Raw genomic sequence first — 23,567 nt, 5'->3', positions numbered from 1 at the left:
TGAGACCTCATATAGACAGGTGTGTGCCTTTCCAAATCATGTCCAATCAATTGAATTTACCACAAGTGGACTCGAATCAAGGTGTAGAAACTTCTTAAACATGATCAAGAGAAATGGGAGGCACCTGAGCTAAATTTCAAGTTTCATAGCAAAGGGTATGAATACTTGTGTAAATGTGATATTTCAGTTTTTTCTTTTAAATAAATTTGCAAAACTTTCTAAAATCCTGTTTTCTCTTTGTCATTATCGGGTATGGAGTGTAGATTGATGAGGGGAAAAAATCAATTTAAACGATTTCAGCATAAGGCTGCAACATAAGAAAACGTGAAAAAAGTGAAGGGGTCTGAATACTTTCTGAATGCACTGTATATGAGGGTGAGTCAATAAGTAACCTTAAAATGGCGATACAAATTCGAGAATGCAATGTGTGTAGTTGTAGACGACGTATGCTATATCTATGGGTAAGAGCCATGTTTTGCCTTTTAGATCTGACAACATTGAGCGTATGACGTCAGTAGAGCAGTTCCAAGATGGCAGCTCCCTTCGAAGCATGCACCAGGGAGGAGCATCGTCTGTCATCCGTTTCTTGTGAAGTGAGGGCATGAATCCCAGTGAAATCCATCGCAGAAAGAAGATGCAATATTGTGACGCATGTTTATCGCTACAGCAGGTGTACGACTGGGACAGGAAGTTTAAAGGTGGAGTGTCCAGTGTGGCAGACGCTGCTCGCTCGGGCCGGCCTCACACAGCCGATACACCAGAAATGGTTGCAGGTAGAGCATGTGCTAAGGGAAAATCGTCGCATTACGCTGGATGACTTGGTCTCCGAATTGAACAAAAGCCATGGTTCAGCACACCATATCATTCACAACGTGCTGGGGTTCTGCAAAGTGTATGCAAGGTGGGTGCCTAGACAACTCATACCCAAACTGATAGAACGGCGAGTGGACACATGTGAAGAACTTCTACGACGTTACGAAACAGAAGGCGACACTTTCTTACAGTGCGTAGTGACTGCGGATGAAAGCTGGGTCCACTACTTTGAGCCATAAACTAAGAGGGCAAGCAAAGAGTGGCGCCATTCAACTTCACCGAAGCCCAAAAAATTCCGCACACAGTGTCCGCTGGAAAAGTGATGCTGACGCTCTTCTGGGATAGCCGATGCCCACTTGTAGAGCATTACATGTCCAGATGGACCACAGTCACCAATGCATCATATTGCGACCTCATTAAATATCATCTGAAACCAGCAATCAGATCAAAACGTCGTGGACTACTCACTACCGGTGTTTTGCTGCAGCATGACAATGCTCGGCCCCATACTGCCCGCACTACAGCTGCAACAATTGAGGACCTGCATTTTGAGTGTCTTCCTCATCCACTCTACTCGCCAGACCTCGCCCCTTCGGATTACCACATCTTTGGGCCACTTAAAGAGGCGCTTGGTGGAACCACTTTCCGATCCGACGAAGAGGTCCAAGAGGCAGTGCACGAATGGCTACACAAGCAGCCAAAATATTTTTTCCAGAGAGGAATCCAGGCCTTAGTAAAGCGCTGTAAAAAATGCATTGAACGCAATGGAGATTATGTTTAAAAATAACAGTTGTTACACACGTGCATGTAATAAACAAGTTGTGACAAATATTTTAAGGTTACTTATTGCCTGCCCCATATTTATACTGTGTGTGTGTGTGTGTGTATATGTATATATATATATATATATATATATATATATATATATATATATATATATATATATATATATATATATATATATATATATATATATATATATATATATATATATCACACCGTCACAATTTCACACCGTCACGGGTGACACCGTCACAATTTCGGTCTTCGAGGCCGGCCGATAGGCACAGTGTGACCGGAAGGGACGAGGTTCTCCTGACCATGTGGCCCTTGACTTGGTTTGTCCGCACAATGTGGGCGCTTTCAGGATGAACTTTAGCCGGGGAGCGTTTGGGCGCCCCGGTGTGATACTGCCGCCCACGTGCATAACAACTTGTGAGTGCACGTGGGTCCCGGCGGTCCCACTGGCCTAGCGCTACCATGTTTAGACAGCGAACTCCGTCCCCGGGCACCGGCACCTACTCCCGGAAGTTTGAGAGATCAGCAGTGCCGGGCACGGTAGGACACCCGCGGAGCCCCGGCGGACCGGGGACGCGCGAGCCTACGCGTTAGCGTGCTACGGCGGAATCAACGGCTTCGGCCACGGCCGGGCCGATACTCAGCCCGGTCGCCCGGAAATGAACTGGTTCGACGCCCACGCTAGAGAGGTCGCGGGCGACTGAGATGTATTAACAAATAATTAATTAATTTGAGACGTCCGATTTCTAGTGTTTGGAAATTTGGAAGAGCTTGACCCTAGCCTTTCCCTTGCGAGGGCAAGGAGGAACTTAACACTTGACACTTAAGCTTAGTTTGAAGTACACCCTGCCAGCGCTCCCGGTGGGACGGCAGGGCAACCAGAAGGGACGAGGTTCTCCTGACCACGTGGCCCTCGATCTGGGAAGCGAGAGGCGTTCCATTAGTGGACGCGCCCCTCACGCCCGACTTTTGGGCGGCCCCGGCAGGCCGTTTGTTTTGACGTTCCGTGACAGGCCCCGCACCCCCACCTCCGGGCCGACCGGGCGACCGGAATGAATCCCGGTGTCCCGATCCGAACCTTCAGAGCGGGCCGGCTGGGGAGTGCCAAGCACCCCGTACCTGCACTTTCCGTCCCTGCGGTCCCAAATACCGGAACCACCCGAATACCACTTTATTTGACAAAATGAGGTGCGGCCTACAGCCTTAGAAAACCAGCCCTATATAAGTCAATACCTCCAACGACAATCAGTATATATATATATCTCATAGCACCGAAACAGTTACTAGATATATACTGCTAACCTAGTAACAAGAAAGCAAGACCACATCCGGTCTCATGTGACATTTCCCTGGCTTCCCAGCGGGGTTCCTCCAACCAATAGACTGAGGATTCATACCTCCAGTATAAATCTTTCGCTTCTCAGTGGGGCTTCTTCTGCCGCAACACCTTTGCTCATTTTTTGGGTCGATGAATCTACAGGAAGGGAGAGATAAAATATCACCCCTGCACACCTTGCAAGTGCTTGCGGTTGTGAGGCTTGTTGGAAAGGGTTGATGTAGAGTTATTTTCCATTGTCTGGACACCGTCGAGCACTCCACCGTGTCTACTGCTGCCTTTCAGCATTGTATTATGGGAGGGCTGCAGCAGAGACAGCAACATATGATGCTGTGTTAATATAAGCAGAGCAAAGTATTCGCTGATAAAGCACGAAAACACCTGAGGAAGATATGCACCTCATTTGCTTAGGGTAAATCTGTGTGCTTTGGCTAAATAATCAGGTTGCATCAAGGATGAAACAGTCACAGGATAAGAGGGTTTGATTTGTAATTAAGTGGTTTCACATGCAAATCAATAGTGTTAAAAGTTGCTGTGAGTGAACCTGAGCGAACAGTGGATCAAAAGAGAGCGATGGTTGACCGAAAAGAGTTCCAAACCGTACAGATTGGTCCAGGGTGTTTCTCAACTCCTCCACTGTCCCCTGGTCTTTCAGAACCACTGCAAGGTCAGAAGGGCAGCAATAGGCTACTGAAAGGTAATCAAATGATAAAAAGCATTTCTATAATCGAAATAACCCATCATGTACCTTCTTCTATCACAGCCAAAACAATATAGGACTTTTGGAATGACGTAACCTGTCCCCAAAATGCTCTGCGAGCAAATACAGAAACCCCTAGCAATGGGGTATTAAGGGCAGCCGAACGTATAGGTCTATCGTGTTTGTGAACGTATAGGCAGACCCTCACCTGGGCAGGCCATCACTGTGGTGCAGATGGCATGGGTGTGTTTCCCTTCAGTGGTGTAAAGAGATTGGCAATTTGTGGGAGAATTGCACATTTGTAGGTGTCGCTTAGGTAGGTAGCTCAGTTGGCTTGCTGGGGTGAGTGCTTAATTTTTTCACATGTCCAAAATTGATGATTTCAATCATGTCCACCACCCAATATATATATATATATATATATATATATATATATATATATATATATATATATATATATATATATATATATATATATATATGTATATGTATATATATATATATATGTATATGTATATATATATATATATATATATGTATATATATATATATATATATATATATATATATATATATATATATATATATATATATATATATATATAAATATATAAATATATATATATATATAAATATATATATATATATATATATATATATATATATATATATATATATATATATATAAAAAATATATATATTGTTGCGGATATGGGATTTGCATCCATCCATATCCGCTTGTAAATATTCCCCTATTTCCTCAATACTTCCCAACTCTCCCCAATCCCCCATTCCCTAGTCCCATTTTCTGTAAACAACACTCTGTAGACCCGACCTCCCCCTATTTCCCCCATTAAATGTCGCATCCAGGTCCACCGCATCTCATGTCGACAACTATAGGACATCTAGCTAGTTATTCTTAGTCGATGTCAATTAAGGATTCGTTTCCATTAATTCTGACCCTTCGTTTTTTTTTGTTTTTTTTTATATTATTATTATTATTATTATTATTTTTTTTTTTTTTGTATACAAGATCGAGGCTCGTGAAAGAGCGAACATTAATCACACAGAAAAGACAAACAGACACACAAAACAAATAACATCGGGAGCGGTAGACAAGATGGGGAGAGAGGGGGAAGGACACAAACACAACATTTGAGAGCAGGGACCGAGAGACATGGAGACATCGAGAGAACTGTGGGAGGGAGAGGGCTTTGGGGGGAAGGAATGGGAAGGGGGGGGGGTGGGAGAGGTATAAAACATATGGACACTGCCAAGACTTCCAGGAAAGAAGTTGGAATTTCAAACAAGGTGGATCTGGGGTGAATTAGTGGGGGTAGAAAAGATCAAGGTTTTGGATGGGGGAAGATAAGAGATGGTGGTGAACAGCTGTTTTGAAGACCTGGAGGGAGGAGTGTGATTGAAGTGAGTGTGGGAGTTTGTTCCAGAGGCGGGAGAAAAGAGGAATGAAAGAGTGAAGGTGAGCAGAGAGCCGAGATTTCGGCAGTTTAACCATCAGAGGGTGGCTGGCAGATCTTGTGCGACCTGTAGGAATATTTGGGGGACAGAGCACAGAGAGAGCTGGGGGAGCAAGGCCGGAGAGGAGTCGGTAGAAGACAGAAAGACCACCTACCTGCCTGCGGTGAGTGAGTGAAAGGCCCTCAGAGATAGCTTCATCGCGGGAGATTCCAATGATTCTGAAAGCTTTGGATTCAACAGCGTGAAGCCGAGCCAGGTGTGAGGCAGGAGCACCAGCCCATAGGGGAGAACAGTATTCCATTGAGCTGCGGATGAAAGCCTTGTATGTGGTGAGGAGCTCAGGTGTGCCTAGGAAGGACTTCGCACGACGGAGGATGCCCAGTCGGCGACTGGCTTTGGAGGCCAGCTTGGAAATGTGGTTTTCCCAAGAAAGATCATGGCAGATGGTGAGACCCAAAAGCTTGAGCGACAGAACTTCTTGGAGAGGATTGTTGAGAAAGTAGATGGGAGGGTTGTCCAGTCGATCTTTTCGGAGAGACAGAGTAAGAGTGTGAGATTTGTCAGGATTGAAAGACATGTTCCACATGTTTGACCAGTCTGTGATTTTGTCCAGGTCTTCAGAGAGTGAGGAGGCTGCAGACTGCCGATCTGAGGGAAGAGGAATGGAGCGGCAGAGAGTGGAGTCATCAGCAAAGAGATACAGAGGATTTTCCAGAGAGTCGGAGAGATCATTGATAAAGACCAGAAAAAGCACAGGGCCCAGCAAACTGCCTTGGGGAACTCCAGCCTGAACGGGAAGGGGAGATGAGAGAAATCCATTCAGGGCCACACGTTGACTACGACCAGAGAGGAAGTCCGCAAGCCATGCATGGAGATTTCCATGAATACCATAGGAGGAGAGTTTGGTGAGCAGAGCTGGGTGCCAGACCGTATCGAAGGCACGTGATATGTCAAGGGAGACAGCTCTGATTTCCTGTTTGGCATTGAGGACCTCCATCCATTGTTGAGACAGCAGAAGCAGCATGTCCAGAGTAGAGTGACCTGGTCTGAAACCAAATTGATGATCAGAGATCAAGCCATTGGAGAAGAGGAAAGATTTCATATCCGAAGCAATGATGGATTCCATGACTTTGCTGATAATTGGGAGCAGGCTGATTGGTCTGTAGTTGCAAGGATCTGTTTTTGCACCTTTTTTGTGTAAAGCGGTAATGTTTGCTGATTTCCAGGATGCTGGCAGATGACCTTGAGCAAAAGATAGGGTGAAAAGAACAGAGAGAGGGTGAGATAGAGCGGCAGAGCAGGATTTTAGGACCCGTGGGCTGATGCCATCTGGTCCAGTTGCAGAATCAGAGTCGAGGTTTGACAAAAACTCCTCCACCTTGTCAGGAGAGAAGGTCACAGAGTCCAGGAGCAGTTTGGTTCGACTGGGAAAGGTGGGAACAGAGAGAGATGGGTTTGGGACAAAGGATTTTGAGGCAAACACAGAGTTGAGGCATTCGGCTTTGTCACGTGCGATGTCAACTGTGTGGCCATTTGAGGTAAGGGAGGGGATGGAGGGGGAACAAACACCAGAAACGGATTTGATCAGACGCCACCAGGATTTGGAGGAAGGAGACAGGTTTGAGAGTTCATTCTTGAGTGAGGAGAGATAGTGCTTCCTGGCACTCCTGAGGGTAGACACACACTTGTTCCGAGCTTGGTGGAAGGAACTGAGATTTCCTTCAGTTGGATTAGCCTTCCAAGAGGCAAAGGCAAGTTGTTTCAGGGCAACTGCCTCACCACAAGATTCAGTGTACCATGGACGGGAGGAAGGGTAAGACAACTGAAGGCGAGATGGGATAAATCTGTGCATGAGAGAGATCAGTTTGCTTTGGAAGAATTCCCAGGAAGAATTGATGTCAGAGGCAGTGGAGATGGGAGACCAATCCAGACGATTGATGGCTGCTTGAAGACCGTCCCAGTCGGCCTGAGTGAAATGCCAGACTCGTCGACGCTGAGGAGGCTCTCTGAGAATGGCCAGAGAGATGTCCACTTTGACAAGCACATGATCAGAAGAACCGATTGGAGCAGAAGAAGAGCAGCAGACATTAGCAGGGAAGTTGGTCATAACCAAGTCTAGAAGAGAAGATACTCCATTGGCTGAGATCCGGGTCGGGAAATTGACAGATTGTGTCAATCCCAGTGAGTCACAGAAGTCCTTTGCTGAGGTGCCATGACTGGTGAGAGAGGAACCCACACCCAACCAGGTGGCATGATGACAATTGAAGTCACCACATATGAGGAAGAGAGAGTTGGAATGAGTGGATAGAAGTTGGTCCATGTTGTCAGACAGTGAAATGTAGATGGAGTCATCACTGTTTGGGGGACGGTACAGAACACATATGAACAAAAGGTGGGAGCGGAGAGGAAGCCGTAGTCAGAGGTACTCCTGGGGGTGAGGAGGAGAGAGGGCAGTGCAAGGAGAGTGAGGAACAGAGTTTTTGATAAAGATAGCCACCCCACCACCAGGCCGAGGCTCAGGTCTATCATACCGGAGGAGGGAGTAACCAGGAAGAGATATTAAGGAATCAGAGACATCTTGAAGGAGGAAAGTCTCTGTTAAGCAGATCAAGTCTGGATTGTCAGAAGCAACCTGTATGGAGAGATCAGTCAGGTTTGAGCGAAGGCCCCGGATGTTTGAGGTCCATACCGTTAATGAAGAGAGAGGGGGAGCATCGGGTACAGGACAGGGGAGGGGAGGAGTAGGGTAAGATGAAGGATGAGAGGGGGAGGTAGGGAGAGCAGTTGTTAGTGTGTCAGCGATTGCAGAAGAGTTCCAAGAAAGGGAAGGATGAGGAGGATGAAAGGTTTGAAGGTGAAGGGATGAGGCACAGTGAGGGGTTGTTTGAAGGGGGGCAGAGGAAAGAAGAAGGTTGGGGGGGGTGGAGGTATGAGATAGAAGGGAGACGAAGTGGGGAGGAGGCAGCTTTGAGGAGGAGGGGAGAGGAGGGAGAATTGGAGAGGAATGGTATGGGGGGAGATTTGAATGGGAGGGGTTGGGGGGGAGTTTTGAAGGGGAGGAGTGAGGGGGGAGTTTAGGAGGGGAAGGGCAAGGGGGGAGTTCGGGAGTGGAAGGAGAAGGGGGGAGTTCAGGAGTGGAGGGGTAGGGGGGGAGTTTAAGAGTGGCGGGGCAAGGGGGGAGTTTAGGAGTGTAGGTGCAAGGGGAGGGATTTGGATGGGAGGGGCAAGAGGGGGGTTTAGAAAGTGGATGATTAATGAAAGACGAACATTGAAAACAAATTGGGTTTGTTGTGATTTTCAAGTTAGCAATCCGGTTCAGAATGATGGAGGAGGGATGGAATGAATGTGAATTTAGACCATGTAGTGAGGGAGACGTATAAGATATTGAATTTCCTTTTTTTGAGGTGGAATGAGTTGGAGAGGAAATTGAGAAAAGCCTTTTAAATAGGAAGAAAAACAGCGTGTTGTAAAATACCACTGAGTAAAACACTGAAGGGGAAAGGTTATACATATTTAAATAATATTTAAACAGAACCGTGAACAATCTTATGTGCACAAAAATACCAACGGGGGGAGAGCCGAGAGGGACCACCACGAGTCACGTGAAGGGCAAACGGTGGATGGCCAATTGCACCAGAATGTGATTGTATGGCACCGTTAGGAAGTTTAGGACCTCCCAATACCTCCCCGCAGCTCTTCCTCACAGTTCTCTTCAGCAACAACAACAACAACAACAACGAGCGCAGGGAGTGCGCGTCCTCACTCCGGCTTGGTTGGTAGGAGTGGTGGGAGGGCACCAGGCCTTCCCAACGAGCCGCCATCGGACATGTGCTCGACGGGGTTACCCAACAGGGGCGGAACGTGGCTCCCTGTCAGCTCCTCGTCAAGGGCGGAGCCCGGTAACCCCCGCACCCAATGGAAGCGGCAAACCGGCCCCAGTTGGGGCGGAACCAACCAGCCGAGGGCGTGTCACTCCCCGTTGAGCATGCGCAGTGAGAGAGAGGTGACGTCAGATGCGCACTGAGCTTGGAGCAAGCAAGACGTACCCTCCGAGCGCTGTGAGACCTCCCTGCATCTTTGGACTGTGCTTATCTTGTCCCCGAGCCAAGGTGCACCTTGTGCCTCGATCTACCTGTCCATTCCTGCCATCAATCCCCGTGTGAGTCTACCTTGTCCGTTTGTCCGTGGTCTGTCGGGGAATAGATAAGACTGTATTTAAGTGCCCATCTCTTCTGTGTCTTTACCTCACTCTGCCTTGTAATCTACCCCCTTTTCTCCACCACTGTAATTACACCCTCCTCCGGAGGTCTTGAGAACTGTACCCCCCTTGCGTCGTTTCATCTTTCCCAGTCGTCGTGTCCTTTCTATCATTGATTTAGCATAGCGCGATTTGGCCAACGTCTGGGTGAATCGGGTGAATCGGGGAAGAACTGTTCGGCCGCGGTTACCTCCGCTTGGTAAAAATAACATCTAATCCGCGGACCGTAACAATTGGTGTCGGGGAGTGAGATACGAGGCCCGAACCAAATTTTTAAAAAACAGCTAGAAAAAATTTGGTCAAAATTACAAAGTACCGAAATTGCTTTTGTTTTACATAAACCCGAATTTTGAAAGTCGCGCTATGGGAGATCAAGACAGCTGGGTTCCGGTAGAGGAGAGTGAGGCAGGGTCGATCCAGGACCAAATTGAGGGACATGAGGAGAGCGAAGCAGTGAGGGCGGCAGGTTCGCAAAATGGCGGCGCTAGGCATGGGGAAGAGGAGCGCGAACAACAGGTCGGCGCCGCGCAGGGGATTGCGGTCGCTGTACCCGTGCCACTGATGGACATGCAGGTCCTCATGGCGCAAATAGGGGCCCTGTTGGCCCAGAATAGCGAACAATTGGAACAAAGAATGGGCAAGCAATTAAGGAATGACATGGGGTACAATAGCGAGAAATTGAGGGAGGACATGGGAAACCAGATCGGGGGTTTAAGGAATGACATGGGGGCCAATAGCCAACGGTTAGAACAAAGGATGGGGTCCAATAGTGAGAAATTGAGGGAGGACATGGGGGCCCAGATCGGAGGGTTAGGGAGTAGAATAGAGGGATTAGGAAACAAATTTGAGGGACTAGACAACAAATTTGAGGGATTAGACAATAGATTAGGGGAAATACAGGAGGGGTTAACGGGGGTAGAAAACAGAATGGCCGCTCAAGAGAATCAAATGGAAGGGATGAAAAAGGGGTTAGAGGGGTTAGAAAACAGTATGGAAGGCAAATTGAGGGACATGAGGGACCAAGCGGAAAGGGAAGTTAAACAAATGGGGCAGCAGATAGAGGGGGTCAGAATGGGGGTAGAAACTAAATTGGATGCTCACAGGGAGGAAATGGAGCAGATGAGGGTGGCATCTGGGCATGAGATGCAAGTGATGGGAGGGGAGATCAGAAGAGGTGTGAGTGAGGAGGTCGGAGGAGTGCGCAAGGAGGTGAGGCACTGTGAGGAGCGCATGGAGAAGGAGGTGAGAAAGGGGACTGTAAAATTGCAAGGTGGTATAGAGGAGTTGACGCTGGGAGTAGAACAGCTGACAGTGGGACAAAAGGAGTTGAGGGACCAGGTAAAGCAGAACACAGCGGTAATAGAGGGTTTAAAATCAATACAGAAGGAGATGAAAAAGGACGTAGGGGTAATTAAAAAAGAGTGTCAGACGGTACATGAGGACCTGACGAGGAAAATGAACGAGGTGGTAGAGGTGATGGAGGTTAAAGAGCGGGAGGTGCGGGAGCACATAGAAAAAAATAAGGTGGAGTTTGAGGAAGAACTTAAGGGGGCGCACGAGGAGATGAAGGAGGTGAAGCAGAAATTAGAAGAAGTGGAAGAAGGGGTGAGCGAAATTAAGAAGCGACGGAGAGGGGATAAGAAAGAGATAAAAGAGGAAGTAAAAGAATTGGTCCAAAGTCTGTGTTCGGATCGTGATGATGTGCTCATTAACCGGATGAGGGACTCGCAGGTGATGGAGGAGAAGCGAAGAGAAAGAGGACCCGGTGTAAGTGGTGACCAATATGGTCGTGCGTATGATGCGCCAGGTGATTTAATAAGCTTGGGGGTCGAGATGGACCCGGATGTTCGTGAGAGGCCAAGAGTGAGGTGTATGGCTGGTCCGGAGTGTATGGAACGAGGGTGCGAGCGAGAGGGTCCGGTGATGGGAGAGGTGCGAGGTGTGAGTGAGCAAGGTTGTGGTGGTATGGAATGGGTAGCGGGTTGCGGAAGCGTGACCCATGCATCGACACCAACAGGGGTAGTTTTTAGAGGGACAGGGGAGGCACGGGAGCCCCTTGGGGGTAATGTACTGTGGGGGCCCGGCCGGTTCGGCCCCGCGCTGACCCCGCAAGGGGCGACGCATGGGGTCCGGCAGGCGGGCAACGACTCGCATACGAGGTGGTCCCACAAGGTCCCACTCGCGCCGTATGACGGTGGGTAAGGGTGGCATCCCTGCCACCCTTCCCATGATGGGGGCAAATGCGCAATAGTTATGGGGTGGCTATGACAACCGAGCCAGGGAGGGCTTGGTTATATTGATAGGGACTAGAGGTGACAATAGGTGACAAGATTTAAGTAGGAGACTTCGTACCTGTAGTGGGGACGTAGTAGCTTAGTGTTTGATAATGACGTGGGAGCGCTGAGTGTAAGGGAAGACAGAGGAGCGCGAGTTTTAGAAGGGAGTAGACAGAGCAGATGATGCAGTATGAATGGAAGTGCTGGTGAGCAGCTTCAAAGGAGGCATTGGTGAGGCAATGCTCCGAGGTGTGTGTGAGTGTACAAGTGATGAATGAGAGAGCATTGCGGATGAGTGTCATGGTGAGTAGTGAGTGTTGTGGATCAGCGCGAATGCGCTTGGGGGAGAGAAGGGTGCAGGCGGCACCAAGTATGAGAGCACAGGTGTGCAAGTACAGGTGTGTGGAATATATGGAGCAGAGAATGAGTGGTGTGGAGAGAGTTGGAGTAAGTGGTACGGAGTGGTGTGCATGGTGCGAAGGTGTGGATGGGGGAAGAGTGGACCCCTTTCACGAGTACCTGGGGAGGGTAGTTTAAAGAGTAGTTAGAAGGTATAGGTAAATTGTGGTTGGATATTGGCATTTGTGGTGCGGTTGCAGAATGGTATTGTGGATGGGATGCATTGGTGTGGTGAAATTGGCTGGTCGTGTGGCCTGTTAGTATGAGTGTGAATGGTTGGGCACTCCGCCACTGTTAGATGTTGGCCAGGTGAGGCCGCAGGTGGGCTCTGGGAGCCGTTAGTGTCAGTGGGTGCCTGAGGATCCCGGGTGTGGATCGGGCAGCCCGTGCCAGAGAGGGCACCGAGGGGGTGAGAGTGCGAGAGGGCCTTCCCCAGTTAGTTAGGTTAGGGTGAGGAGCAGGTGAGCTCGGTAGGCAACAACAGTGGTGGAGGTGTGCAGGTGGGCGGACCAGCTGGGAGCGTCACACGACCCAGCCACCGAAATTGTGCGGGAGCACCGAGTGTTGAATCGGGGAGTGAGACCCAAATTGATGGTGTGCACCACAGATGGTCAATGGGATTTTGGTTCTCCGAACCACATAGAGTAATGAGGGCCAATGGTTTGGCAGGAGAAAGACCCCGGGTAATGTAAAGTTGTTAAAGTCATTTAGGAAATAGTTAGGATTGATGAACCTGTCGCACCATACGCAGCCACTTACCTGAGGTGATGATGATGACTCCACACCTGTGTTTTCTTTGTTTTGTGTTGCAGGAAATGAGAATTGCTGTTTGGATTTGTGAGACGCATCACGACGTGGATGAGACATTGGGGTGATTCCATCTCTCCCTCCTTAGGAGGGACTGATGATGAATTGGTGATGGCAAATTTTGATGTTGAGTTGGAAATGGCAAATTTGATTGGTTAGGAGGGAGAGAAGACGAATTTGGTTTATGGGAGGAACGGGAAAGACAGTAGGGACGTTTGTTGATGTGTAAAGTAGATGTTTATGGGTAGTGTTGTGTTTTGTGGATACAGTAAGGGGTAAGGGAGGGGCAATGTAGGTTACCTGGTGGGGGGGGGGGGGGGGCGTATGGTTGGAACGTACCTGTCTCACCTGGTTCCCATGTGCCCCCAGTGTGCATTACCTTATATTGCGTGCACTGTTGCGCCCTTACCACCTTACTCACCTGTCTTCTTTTGTCTCCCACCTCCGAGGATCTGGCTTTGGGGCGGAGTGAGGGGAGAGAGAGGTGCTGGCTCCGCAGTTGTGGGCCTGTACTTCCGCTGCTTGCTGCCTGGATCGATACACCATATGGACCGCAATTTTTGTGGCCGCCCACAATGGACCGCAGTTCTTTTGCGGTCAAGCACCACCCGTGATGGACCTCTGGGTCAACGTGGCACCTATGCCATACAGGTGAACCACTTTTAGTTGGCCCCCCTGACGGCCGCAATTAAGAAATGGACGCGGTTGGCGCCTTTCTTTATTTCTAAATAGGCCAGAAGCCAGAAGGCCAAGTGCACTCCATGAAGACAAGACCAGCGGCAGAACATCGGCCGGCTGCGACACCACCGGTGACCATGGACACTTGATTGTGCATTTTTATTGAACACTTTATTGGTGCACCGGATGGTGCTGACTGTGCATAATGGGGTGGTGCTTTTGGTGCTTGGAAGGGGTGCTCTGCACATTATTAAAAGCCGTAGGGCCACAGGGCACTCGTGGGTTGGTGTATCGATGCTGGCATGCGTGCTCTCCCTATGCATAACATCTGCATGTGTTCCTCAAAGAACAGGTCCTGGATCGTAGTGTAAATATCAGTGTAGTCTTGTATAAATGATGCTCCCTACCGGCTGTATGTTTAGTTTGAGGATGCTTTCCGCGATTCGGTTATCCTGTGGGTGTGTTTCTGTTAGGAGAAGGGTGCAACATCGCAGGGGGACATATTTACTCATTTGTGAACATCTGTAAAACTGTCGCTCTCAGGGTTGAGTTAATAGTAGAGGGAACTACATCTGAGTGCCACACTAAAGTAGGTAAAAATATATCGGGTCGGGACGCCCCGAGGTCGAGACGGGTGCAGTGTTGCGGATATGGGATTTGCATCCATCCATATCTGCTTGTAAATATTCCCCTATTTCCTCAATACTTCCCAACTCTCCCCAATCCCCCATTCCCTAGTCCCATTTTCTGTAAACAACACTCTGTAGACCCGACCTCCCCCTATTTCCCCCATTAAATGTCGCATCCAGGTCCACCGCATCTCATGTCGACAACTATAGGACATCTTGCTAGTTATTCTTAGTCTATGTCAGTTAAGGATTCGTTTCCATTAATTCTGACCCTTCGTTGCACCAGAATGTGATTGTATGGCACTGTTAGGAAGTTTAGGACTTCCCAATACCTCCCCGCAGCTCTTCCTCACAGTTCTCTTCAGCAACAACAACAACAACAACAACGAGCGCAGGGAGTGCGCGTCCTCACTCCGGCTTGGTTGGTAGGAGTGGTGGGAGGGCACCAGGCCTTCCCAACGAGCCGCCATCGGACATGTGCTCGACGGGGTTACCCAACAGGGGCGGAACATGGCTCCCTGTCGGCTCCTCGTCAAGGGCGGAGCCCGGTAACCCCCGCACCCAATGGAAGCGGCGAACTGGCCCCAGTTGGGGCGGAACCAACCAGCCGAGGGCGTGTCACTCCCCGTTGAGCATGCGCAGTGAGAGAGAGGTGACGTCAGATGCGCGCTGAGCTTGGAGCAAGCAAGACGTACCCTCCGAGCGCTGTGAGACCTCCCTGCATCTTTGGACTGTGCTTATCCTGTCCCCGAGCCAAGGTGCACCTTGTGCCTCGATCTACCTGTCCATTCCTGCCATCAATCCCCGTGTGAGTCTACCTTGTCCGTTTGTCCGTGGTCTGTCGGGGAATAGATAAGACTGTATTTAAGTGCCCATCTCTTCTGTGTCTTTACCTCACTCTGCCTTGTAATCTACCCCCTTTTCTCCACCACTGTAATTACACCCTCCTCCGGAGGTCTTGAGAACTGTACCCCCCTTGCGTCGTTTCATCTTTCCCAGTCGTCGTGTCCTTTCTGTCATTGATTTAGCATAGCGCGATTTGGCCAACGTCTGGGTGAATCGGGTGAATCGGGGAAGAACTGTTCGGCCGCGGTTACCTCCGCTCGGTAAAAATAACATCTAATCCGCGGACCGTAACAATATATATATATATATATCTATATATATATATATATATATATATATATATATCTATATATATATATATATATTGGGTGGTGGACATGATTGAAATCATCAATTTTGATGAATATATGTATATATATATATATATATATATATATATATATATATATATATATATATATATATATATATATATATTGTTACAGACGCGGTTGTGGATGTTGGTTTACCGAGCGGTTTGGTATGACCGCGTCTGCACAGTTTACCCGATTATACTCGAACGTTGGCCGAGTCGCGCTACGCTAAATCAATTGAGGAAAAGGACACAACGGCTGGGATTAAATGACACGACACCAGGGGTACAGTTCTCAAGACCTCCGGAGGAGGATATAATATGGGATATGTTTAGATTACACCGACCAGAGGTACAGCACAGTAAGGTGGGCACTTAAACACGGTCTTATATTAGCCCCGACAGACCACAGATAAACAGGACAAAACTGACTCACACAGGGATTGATGGCAAGGAGGGGCAGGTAGTTGATAGCTCAAGGTGCACCTTGGCTCAGGGGCAGGATCCACACGGTCCGGTCCAGAGATGCGGGAGGTCTCTCTCAGTGTCAGCGTTAGAAGGTGACGTTCTTTCTCCAAGCTGGGGGCGCATCTCACGTCACGTCCGGTAAGTCGCTGCGTATATCCGGCGGGGAGTGACACGCCCTCGGCTCGTTAGCTCCGCCCCAGATGGAATCGGCCCGTTGCTTCTTATTGGGTGCGGGGGTTACCGGGCTCCGCCATTGACGAGGAGCTGACAGCCAGCCCCTTCGTGGTAACCCCGTGGGCGCACATGGCAATGGCGGCTAACCAAGCCGGTGTGAGGACGCACACTCCCCGCACCGCGGCCGCGCCGCCCCCGCTGTGGTTGTAGTTGTTGTTGTTGTTATTGTTTCATGAGGAAGATGGGAGGAGGTATGGGGAGGTCCTAAACTCACTACTGGTGCCATACAATCACATTCTGGTGCAACGAAGAGTCAGAATTAATGGAAACGAGTCCTTAACTGCCATAGACTAAGAATAACTAGCAAGAGGTCCTATAGTTGTCTACGTGAGATGCGGTGGACCTGGGCACGACATTTAATGGGGGAAAAAGGGGAAGGTCGGTTCTACAGAGTGTTGTTTACAGACAATGGGACTAGGGAATGGGGGATTGGGGATAGTTGGGGAGTATTGGGGAAATAGGGGAATATTTACAAGCGGATATGGAGGCCAAATCCCATATCCGCAACATTGCACCCTTCTCTACCCTCGGGGCGTCCCGACCCGATAAATGTTTACCTACTTTAGTGTGGCACTCAGATGTAGTTCCCTCTATTATTAACTCTACCCTGAGTGCGACAGTTTTACAGATATTCACAAATGAGTAAATATGTCCCTCTGCGACGTTGCACCCTTCTCCTCACAGAAACACACCCACAGGATAACCGAATCGCGGAAAGAATTCGCAAACTAAACACACAGCCGGTAGGGAGCATTATTTACACAAGACTACGCTGATATTTACACTACGATCCAGGACCTGTTTTTGGAGGAACACATGCAGATGTTATGCATAGAGAGAGCACGCATGCCAGCATCGATACACCAACCCACGAGTGCTCTGTGGCCTTACGGCCTTTAATAATGTGCAGAGCACCCCATCCAAGCACCAATCGGTGCAGTCACCATTGTTCATTAAAATAAAAACAACAACCCCTAACCCTGCAGGTGTCTCTTGCTCTTCGTGTGGTGCACTTGGCCTTCTGGCTTCTTTCAAAAATAAAGAAAGGCGCCAACCGCTTCCATTTCTGTATTGTGGCCGTCAGGGGGCCAACTAAAAGTGGTTCACCTGTATGGCATAGGTGCCACGTTGACCCATAGGTCCATCCACGGGTGGTGCTTGGCCGCAAAAGAACTGCGGTCCATTGTGGGTGGCCACCAAAATTGCGGTCCATATGGTGTATCGATCCAGGCAGCAAGCAGCGAAAGTGCAGGCCCACAACTGCGGAGCCAGCACCTCTCTCTCCTCTCTCTCTGCCCCAAAGCCAGAGCCTCGGAGGTGGGAGACAAAAGAAGAAGACAAGTGAGTAAGGTGGTAAGGGCGCAAAAGTGCACGCAACATAAGGTAATGCACACTGGGGGCACATGGGAACCAGGTGAGACAGGTACGTTCCTACCGTACGCCCCCCCCCCCCCCACCAGGTAACCTACATTGCCCCTCCCGTACCCCTTACTGTATCCACAAAACACAACACTCCCCATAAACATCTACTTTACTAATCAACAAACGTCCCTACTGTCTTCCCCGTTCCTCCCATAAACCAAATTCGTCTTCTCTCCCTCCTAACCAATCAAATTTGCCATTTTCAACTCAACATCATAATTTGCTATCACCAATTCATCATCAGTCCCTCCTAGGGAGGGAGAGATGGAATCACCCCAATATCTCATCCACGTCGTGATGCGTCTCACCAATCCACACAGCAATTCTCATTTCCTGCAACAGAACAAAGAAAACACAGGTGTGGAGTCATCATCATCACCTCAGGTAAGTGGCTGCGTATGGTGCGACAGGTTCATCAATCCTAACTATTTCCTAAATGACTTTAACAACTTTACATTACCCGGGGTCTTTCCCTGCCAATCCATTGGCCAACTTACACTATGGGTTCTAAAAACCAATTCCCATTGACCAAAATGTGGTGCCCCTCAATTTGGGGTCTCACTCCCCCGATTCATCTCTCGGTGCCCTCGCACAATTTCTGGGCTGTGGCGTGTACCTCTCCCAGCGGGTCTACCCACCTGCACACCCCCACCACTGCAGTTGCCTCCGAGCTTACCTGCTCCTTACCCTAACCTAACTACCTGGGGAAGGCCCTCTGGCGCTCTCCCCACTCGGTGCCCTCTCTGGCACTGGGCTGCCCGATCCACACCCGGGATCCTCAGGCACCCACTCACAACTACCGGCTCCCAGAGCCCACCTGCGGCCTCACCTGGCCGACATCCTCACAGTGGTGGAGTGCCCAACCAACTACACACACTAACAGGCTACACGCCCAGCCATTTCCACAACACTAATGCACCCATCCACGATACCATTCTGCAACCGCACCACAAATGCCAATATCCAACCACAATTTACCTATACCCTCTACCTAACACTTACACTACCCGCCCCGGGTACTCGTGAAAGGGGTCCACTCTTCCCCCATCCACACCTTCGCACCATGCACACCACTCCGTACCACTTACTCCAACTCTCTCCACACCACTCATTCTCTGCTCCATATATTCCACACACCTGTGCTCTCACACCTGGTGCCACCTGCACCCTTCTCTCCCCAAGCGCATTCGCGCTGATCCACAACACTTACTACTCATACACTGCTCCACACACCTGTCCAGTTGCACACCTGTGCAATCACACCTGTTCAATTCTCACACAGCATCATCTCATCTAACTACTCCCCTCTGAAACTTGCGCTTCCCAGTCGTCCCTTTAAACTATTGCGCTCCCACGTCATTATCATCCATACTAATCTACCTGCGTCCCCACTACAGGTATCAGTCACTAACTAAACTTAACGTTACCTAATGTCATCTTCGCTAGATCCCTACCAATATCCTAACCCACCCGGGCTAGTTTTCACTGCCATACACCCCATAAGCTATTGCTCCTTTGCCCCACTTCTGTGAGGGATGACAGAGTTGCCATCCCACCACATCGGGCATCTCCCACTACCAATTTCGCACATCAAATTTCAACAAATCAAAAATTTGCCAATCACTACCCATCATCTGCCAATCACTACTGCCAATCCCTTGCCAATCATCAAATTTTGTTTTTCTCTAATTTTGGGTCCAAAACACTAACCTCATCACACAGTCTACTCACTACTGCCTCTCGGTGCGCCAATTCCTGTCCAAAGCCCGGCTTCGTAAAACCGAGCAATGAATGCGGGTTGTTCCGTGCCAGCGGCTGGATGCGTCCGGCATTCGATGCAGGGACGGGGGCTTACCCGTGCCGAGATCCCACGCACCATCTCGGCGTGGAGCCATCCCATGGCCCGATCTCGACCTGCCGGAATGCCTCAACAAAAAGTGGTCGCCATGACGACCCTTTCTATCGGGCTGCCCGCTCCGCCTAGTGGAGCACGGACGCGGCCGTTCAAAGCGAGGCCCAGCACGCACCGAGGGCCCGATTCGGCTAAAAGTCACTCTAACCTCTAAACCGGTTACCGTCGATGCTTCACCTGGACGCTTACACCCCGCAGCCCGTTCCTTGCTCACACATCCAGCCGTTTCCATGCTCCTCGTACCTTTCCTTACACACCCAGGTACACCCATTCCACTCACAGCCTTGGTCACACACCTGACCACCGAACACTTTGGCACACATTCGTTGGTCGCACACCTCACCAACACACCTCTTCACGCCCCCTCCTCGGTCACCTCCTCTGTGACAATCACAGGTGTGCTCTCATTCGCACACCCAACCACGTGCCTCACTACCAATTCCAGCGTGCATTCCCACTCACGCTCTACCATTCCAGGTTTGCATCCTTTCTCACCTGTCACAACCAACTCATGCTCCTTGTCACTCTCACTACTCTCACCCCCATTCTTGACAGCGCACTCACCCTTACTCTTGACAGCGCACTCTTTCCCCATGCACCTGTCCGTTACACACCTTTCTCACGCACACTCTTGCGCACACTCTCCCGTCACACCCTCTGTAACACTCACCACAGGCGTGCATTCTTCCTTGCCTTTGACAGCGCACTCTTTCCCCATGCACCTGTCCGTCACACACCTTTCTCGCGCACACTCTTGCGCACACTCTCCCGTCACACCCTCTGTAACACTTACCACACCGCGCTTCCATGTGCTCCCTCGCACACGCGCTACGACCGACTCACTCTCGCCAGCACCCTCACTCCTTGGCACGCACTTTTTCCTCACACACCCCAGAGTCGGACTTCCTCGCACACCTCCTTTTTCGCACACCAGACCTGTCGCACACTTCACCAACGGCCTCTCACGAACACCCGGGTCCATCTCGACCCCCAAGCTTATTAAATCACCTGGCGCATCATACGCACGACCATATTGGTCACCACTTACACCGGGTCCTCTTTCTCTTCGCCTCTCCTCCATCACCTGCGAATCCCTCATCCGGTTAATGAGCACATCATCACGATCCAAACACAGAGTTTGGACCAATTCTTTTATTTCCTCTTTTATCTCTTTCTTATCCTCTCTCCGTCGCTTCTTAATTTCGCTCACCCCTTCTTCCACTTCTTCTAATTTCTGCTTCACCTCTTTTATGTCCCGGTACGTCTCCTCAAGCTCATCCTCTAAGGCTACCTTGACCGTTTCCATGTGCGTCCTCACCTGCCGGTCCTTCGTCTCCATTACCTCTATCACCTCGTCCAACCTCATTGTCAGTCCCTCACGTACCATCTGACATTCCCTCTTCGTCGCTACCAAGTCATTTTTTAGGTCATTTTGTGTCGCTTTTAACCCTCCTATTACCGCTGTGTTCTTCTTTACCTGGTCCGTTAGTTCTTTTTGTCCCTCTGTCAGTTGTTCTACTTCCTGCGTCAGGTCCTCTATGCCCCCTTGTAACTGTACAGTCCCCTTTCTCACCTCCTTCTCCATGTGCTCCTTACAGTGCCTCACCTCCTCGCGCACTCCTCCGACCTCCTCACTCACACCTCTTCTGATCTCCTCTCCCATCACTTGCATCTCCTGCCCAGATGCCACCCTCATCTGCTCCATTTCCTCCCTGTGAGCATCCAGTTTGGTCTCTACCCCCATTCTGACCCCCTCTATCTGCTGCCCCATTTGTTTAACTTCCCTTTCCGCTTGGTCCCTCATGTCCCTCAATTTGCCTTCCATCCTGTTTTCTAACCCCTCTAACCCCTTTTGCATCCCTTCCATTTGATTCTCTTGAGCGGCCATTCTGTTTTCTACCCCCGTTAACCCATGTTTCACCCCTTCTATCCCATTGTCTAACCCCTCTAATTTCTTGTCTAATCCCTCACCGGTACCCCTCGCTTCGTCCCTCATTACCCCCATTTGGCCCTCTAATCGCTCACTATCAGCCCTCATTTGCTCACTCTGAGCATCCATCCGATTCCCCATTTGTCCCATACTGCTTTTCAAACCTCTAATTTGGTCTCCCAATTGCTCACTATTCTTTTCCATAAGGGCCGTCATTTGCATAAAAAAAAGATTCAAATCCCCCGGTGGCGCTACCACGGTCGCGGGCGTGGACGCCGTGGCCATCTGCGAGGCGCCATTTTGCGCGCCCGCTACTTCGTGCGTGACGGCGCTATTTTGCGAATCTGCTACCCTCACTGCTTCGCTCTCCTCTTGTCCCTCAATTTGGTCCTGGATCGACCCTACCTCACTCTCCTTTACCGGAACCCAGCCGTCTTGGTCTGCCATAGCGCGACTTTCAAAATTCGGGTTTTTATTTTTTTTTGTAAAACACAATTAAATTTCGCCGTTATAATTTCGAGCGCGGGAAACGCGCTCCGGATCGAATTCTACTTCCCGACACCAAAATGTTACCCTAATGGTACAATTGGTGTTCCAAAATTTGGGCCTAACTGAATTTAGTCCCAGGTCCGAATCCAACTCCTCGACACCAAATGTTACCGACGCGGTTGTGGATGTTGGTTTACCGAGCAGTTTGGTATGACCGCGTCTGCACAGTTTACCCGATTATACTCGAACGTTGGCCGAGTCGCGCTACGCTAAATCAATTGAGGAAAAGGACACAACGGCTGGGATTAAATGACACGACACCAGGGGTACAGTTCTCAAGACCTCCGGAGGAGGATATAATATGGGATATGTTTAGATTACACCGACCAGAGGTACAGCACAGTAAGGTGGGCACTTAAACACGGTCTTATATTAGTCCCGACAGACCACAGATAAACAGGACAAAACTGACTCACACAGGGATTGATGGCAAGGAGGGGCAGGTAGTTGATAGCTCAAGGTGCACCTTGGCTCAGGGGCAGGATCCACACGGTCCGGTCCAGAGATGCGGGAGGTCTCTCTCAGCGTCAGCGTTAGAAGGTGACCGTTAGAAGGTGACGTTCTTTCTCCAAGCTGGGGGCGCATCTCACGTCACGTCCGGTAAGTCGCTGCGTATATCCGGCGGGGAGTGACACGCCCTCGGCTCGTTAGCTCCGCCCCAGATGGAATCGGCCCGTTGCTTCTTATTGGGTGCGGGGGTTACCGGGCTCCGCCCTTGACGAGGAGCTGACAGCCAGCCCCTTCGTGGTAACCCCGTGGGCGCACATGGCAATGGCGGCTAACCAAGCCGGTGTGAGGACGCACACTCCCCGCACCGCGGCCGCGCCGCCCCCGCTGTGGTTGTAGTTGTTGTTGTTGTTGTTGTTATTGTTTCATGAGGAAGATGGGAGGAGGTATGGGGAGGTCCTAAACTCACTACTGGTGCCATACAATCACATTCTGGTGCAACGAAGAGTCAGAATTAATGGAAACGAGTCCTTAACTGCCATAGACTAAGAATAACTAGCAAGAGGTCCTATAGTTGTCTACGTGAGATGCGGTGGACCTGGGCACGACATTTAATGGGGGAAAAAGGGGAAGGTCGGTTCTACAGAGTGTTGTTTACAGACAATGGGACTAGGGAATGGGGGATTGGGGATAGTTGGGGAGTATTGGGGAAATAGGGGAATATTTACAAGCGGATATGGAGGCCAAATCCCATATCCGCAACAATATATTAGCTTGGCTCAGCTCGCTGCGCTCGCCTCACCATGCGTCGTTACTGAGGAACGGACTTATTTTAGCTGAGGATAATGACTACCTGAGTTGCTGTGTTGTCATGATTTACACCAATCATAATACAAACAATTATTTTGCACAAATTTATTTGTAGTGTTTGTGATATTACATTGTATGAGCAATTTAGGTTGAAGATTTAGGTTGAAAATTTTTTTTTTTTCAAAAAAGAACCCATCAGCACATACATCAGGGGAGGGGTAGGTGCCGACTGGAAGTTTGGGACGATTACACCTCACCACCACATAATTCAAAACACCTCACCACCACGTAATTTAAAACACCTCACCCCCACGTAATTCCAAACACCTTACCAGCACGTAATTTAAAAGACCTCACCACCACATAATTCAAAACACCTCACCACCACGTAATTTAAAACACCTCACCCCCCACGTAATGTCAA

General features: G+C 49.6%; 1 protein-coding gene across 1 annotated transcript in view; it reads right to left on the bottom strand.

Moving 5' to 3' along the window:
* DNAH10 (dynein axonemal heavy chain 10) overlaps nt 1-23,567 on the bottom strand; it is a 313,006-nt gene that overhangs the window by 245,441 nt on the left and 43,998 nt on the right. Inside the window, exon 4 of the mRNA XM_078767939.1 lies at nt 3,492-3,637. Coding sequence (XP_078624065.1) covers nt 3,492-3,637 — 146 coding nt within the window. The remainder of the gene's footprint in view (nt 1-3,491; nt 3,638-23,567) is intronic.

Source organism: Myxine glutinosa, chromosome 14 (assembly GCF_964187855.1).
Source record: "Myxine glutinosa chromosome 14, kmMyxGlut1.1, whole genome shotgun sequence".
NCBI classification, from domain to species: domain Eukaryota; kingdom Metazoa; phylum Chordata; class Myxini; order Myxiniformes; family Myxinidae; genus Myxine; species Myxine glutinosa.
This window is presented reverse-complemented; position numbering and strand designations above follow the sequence as displayed.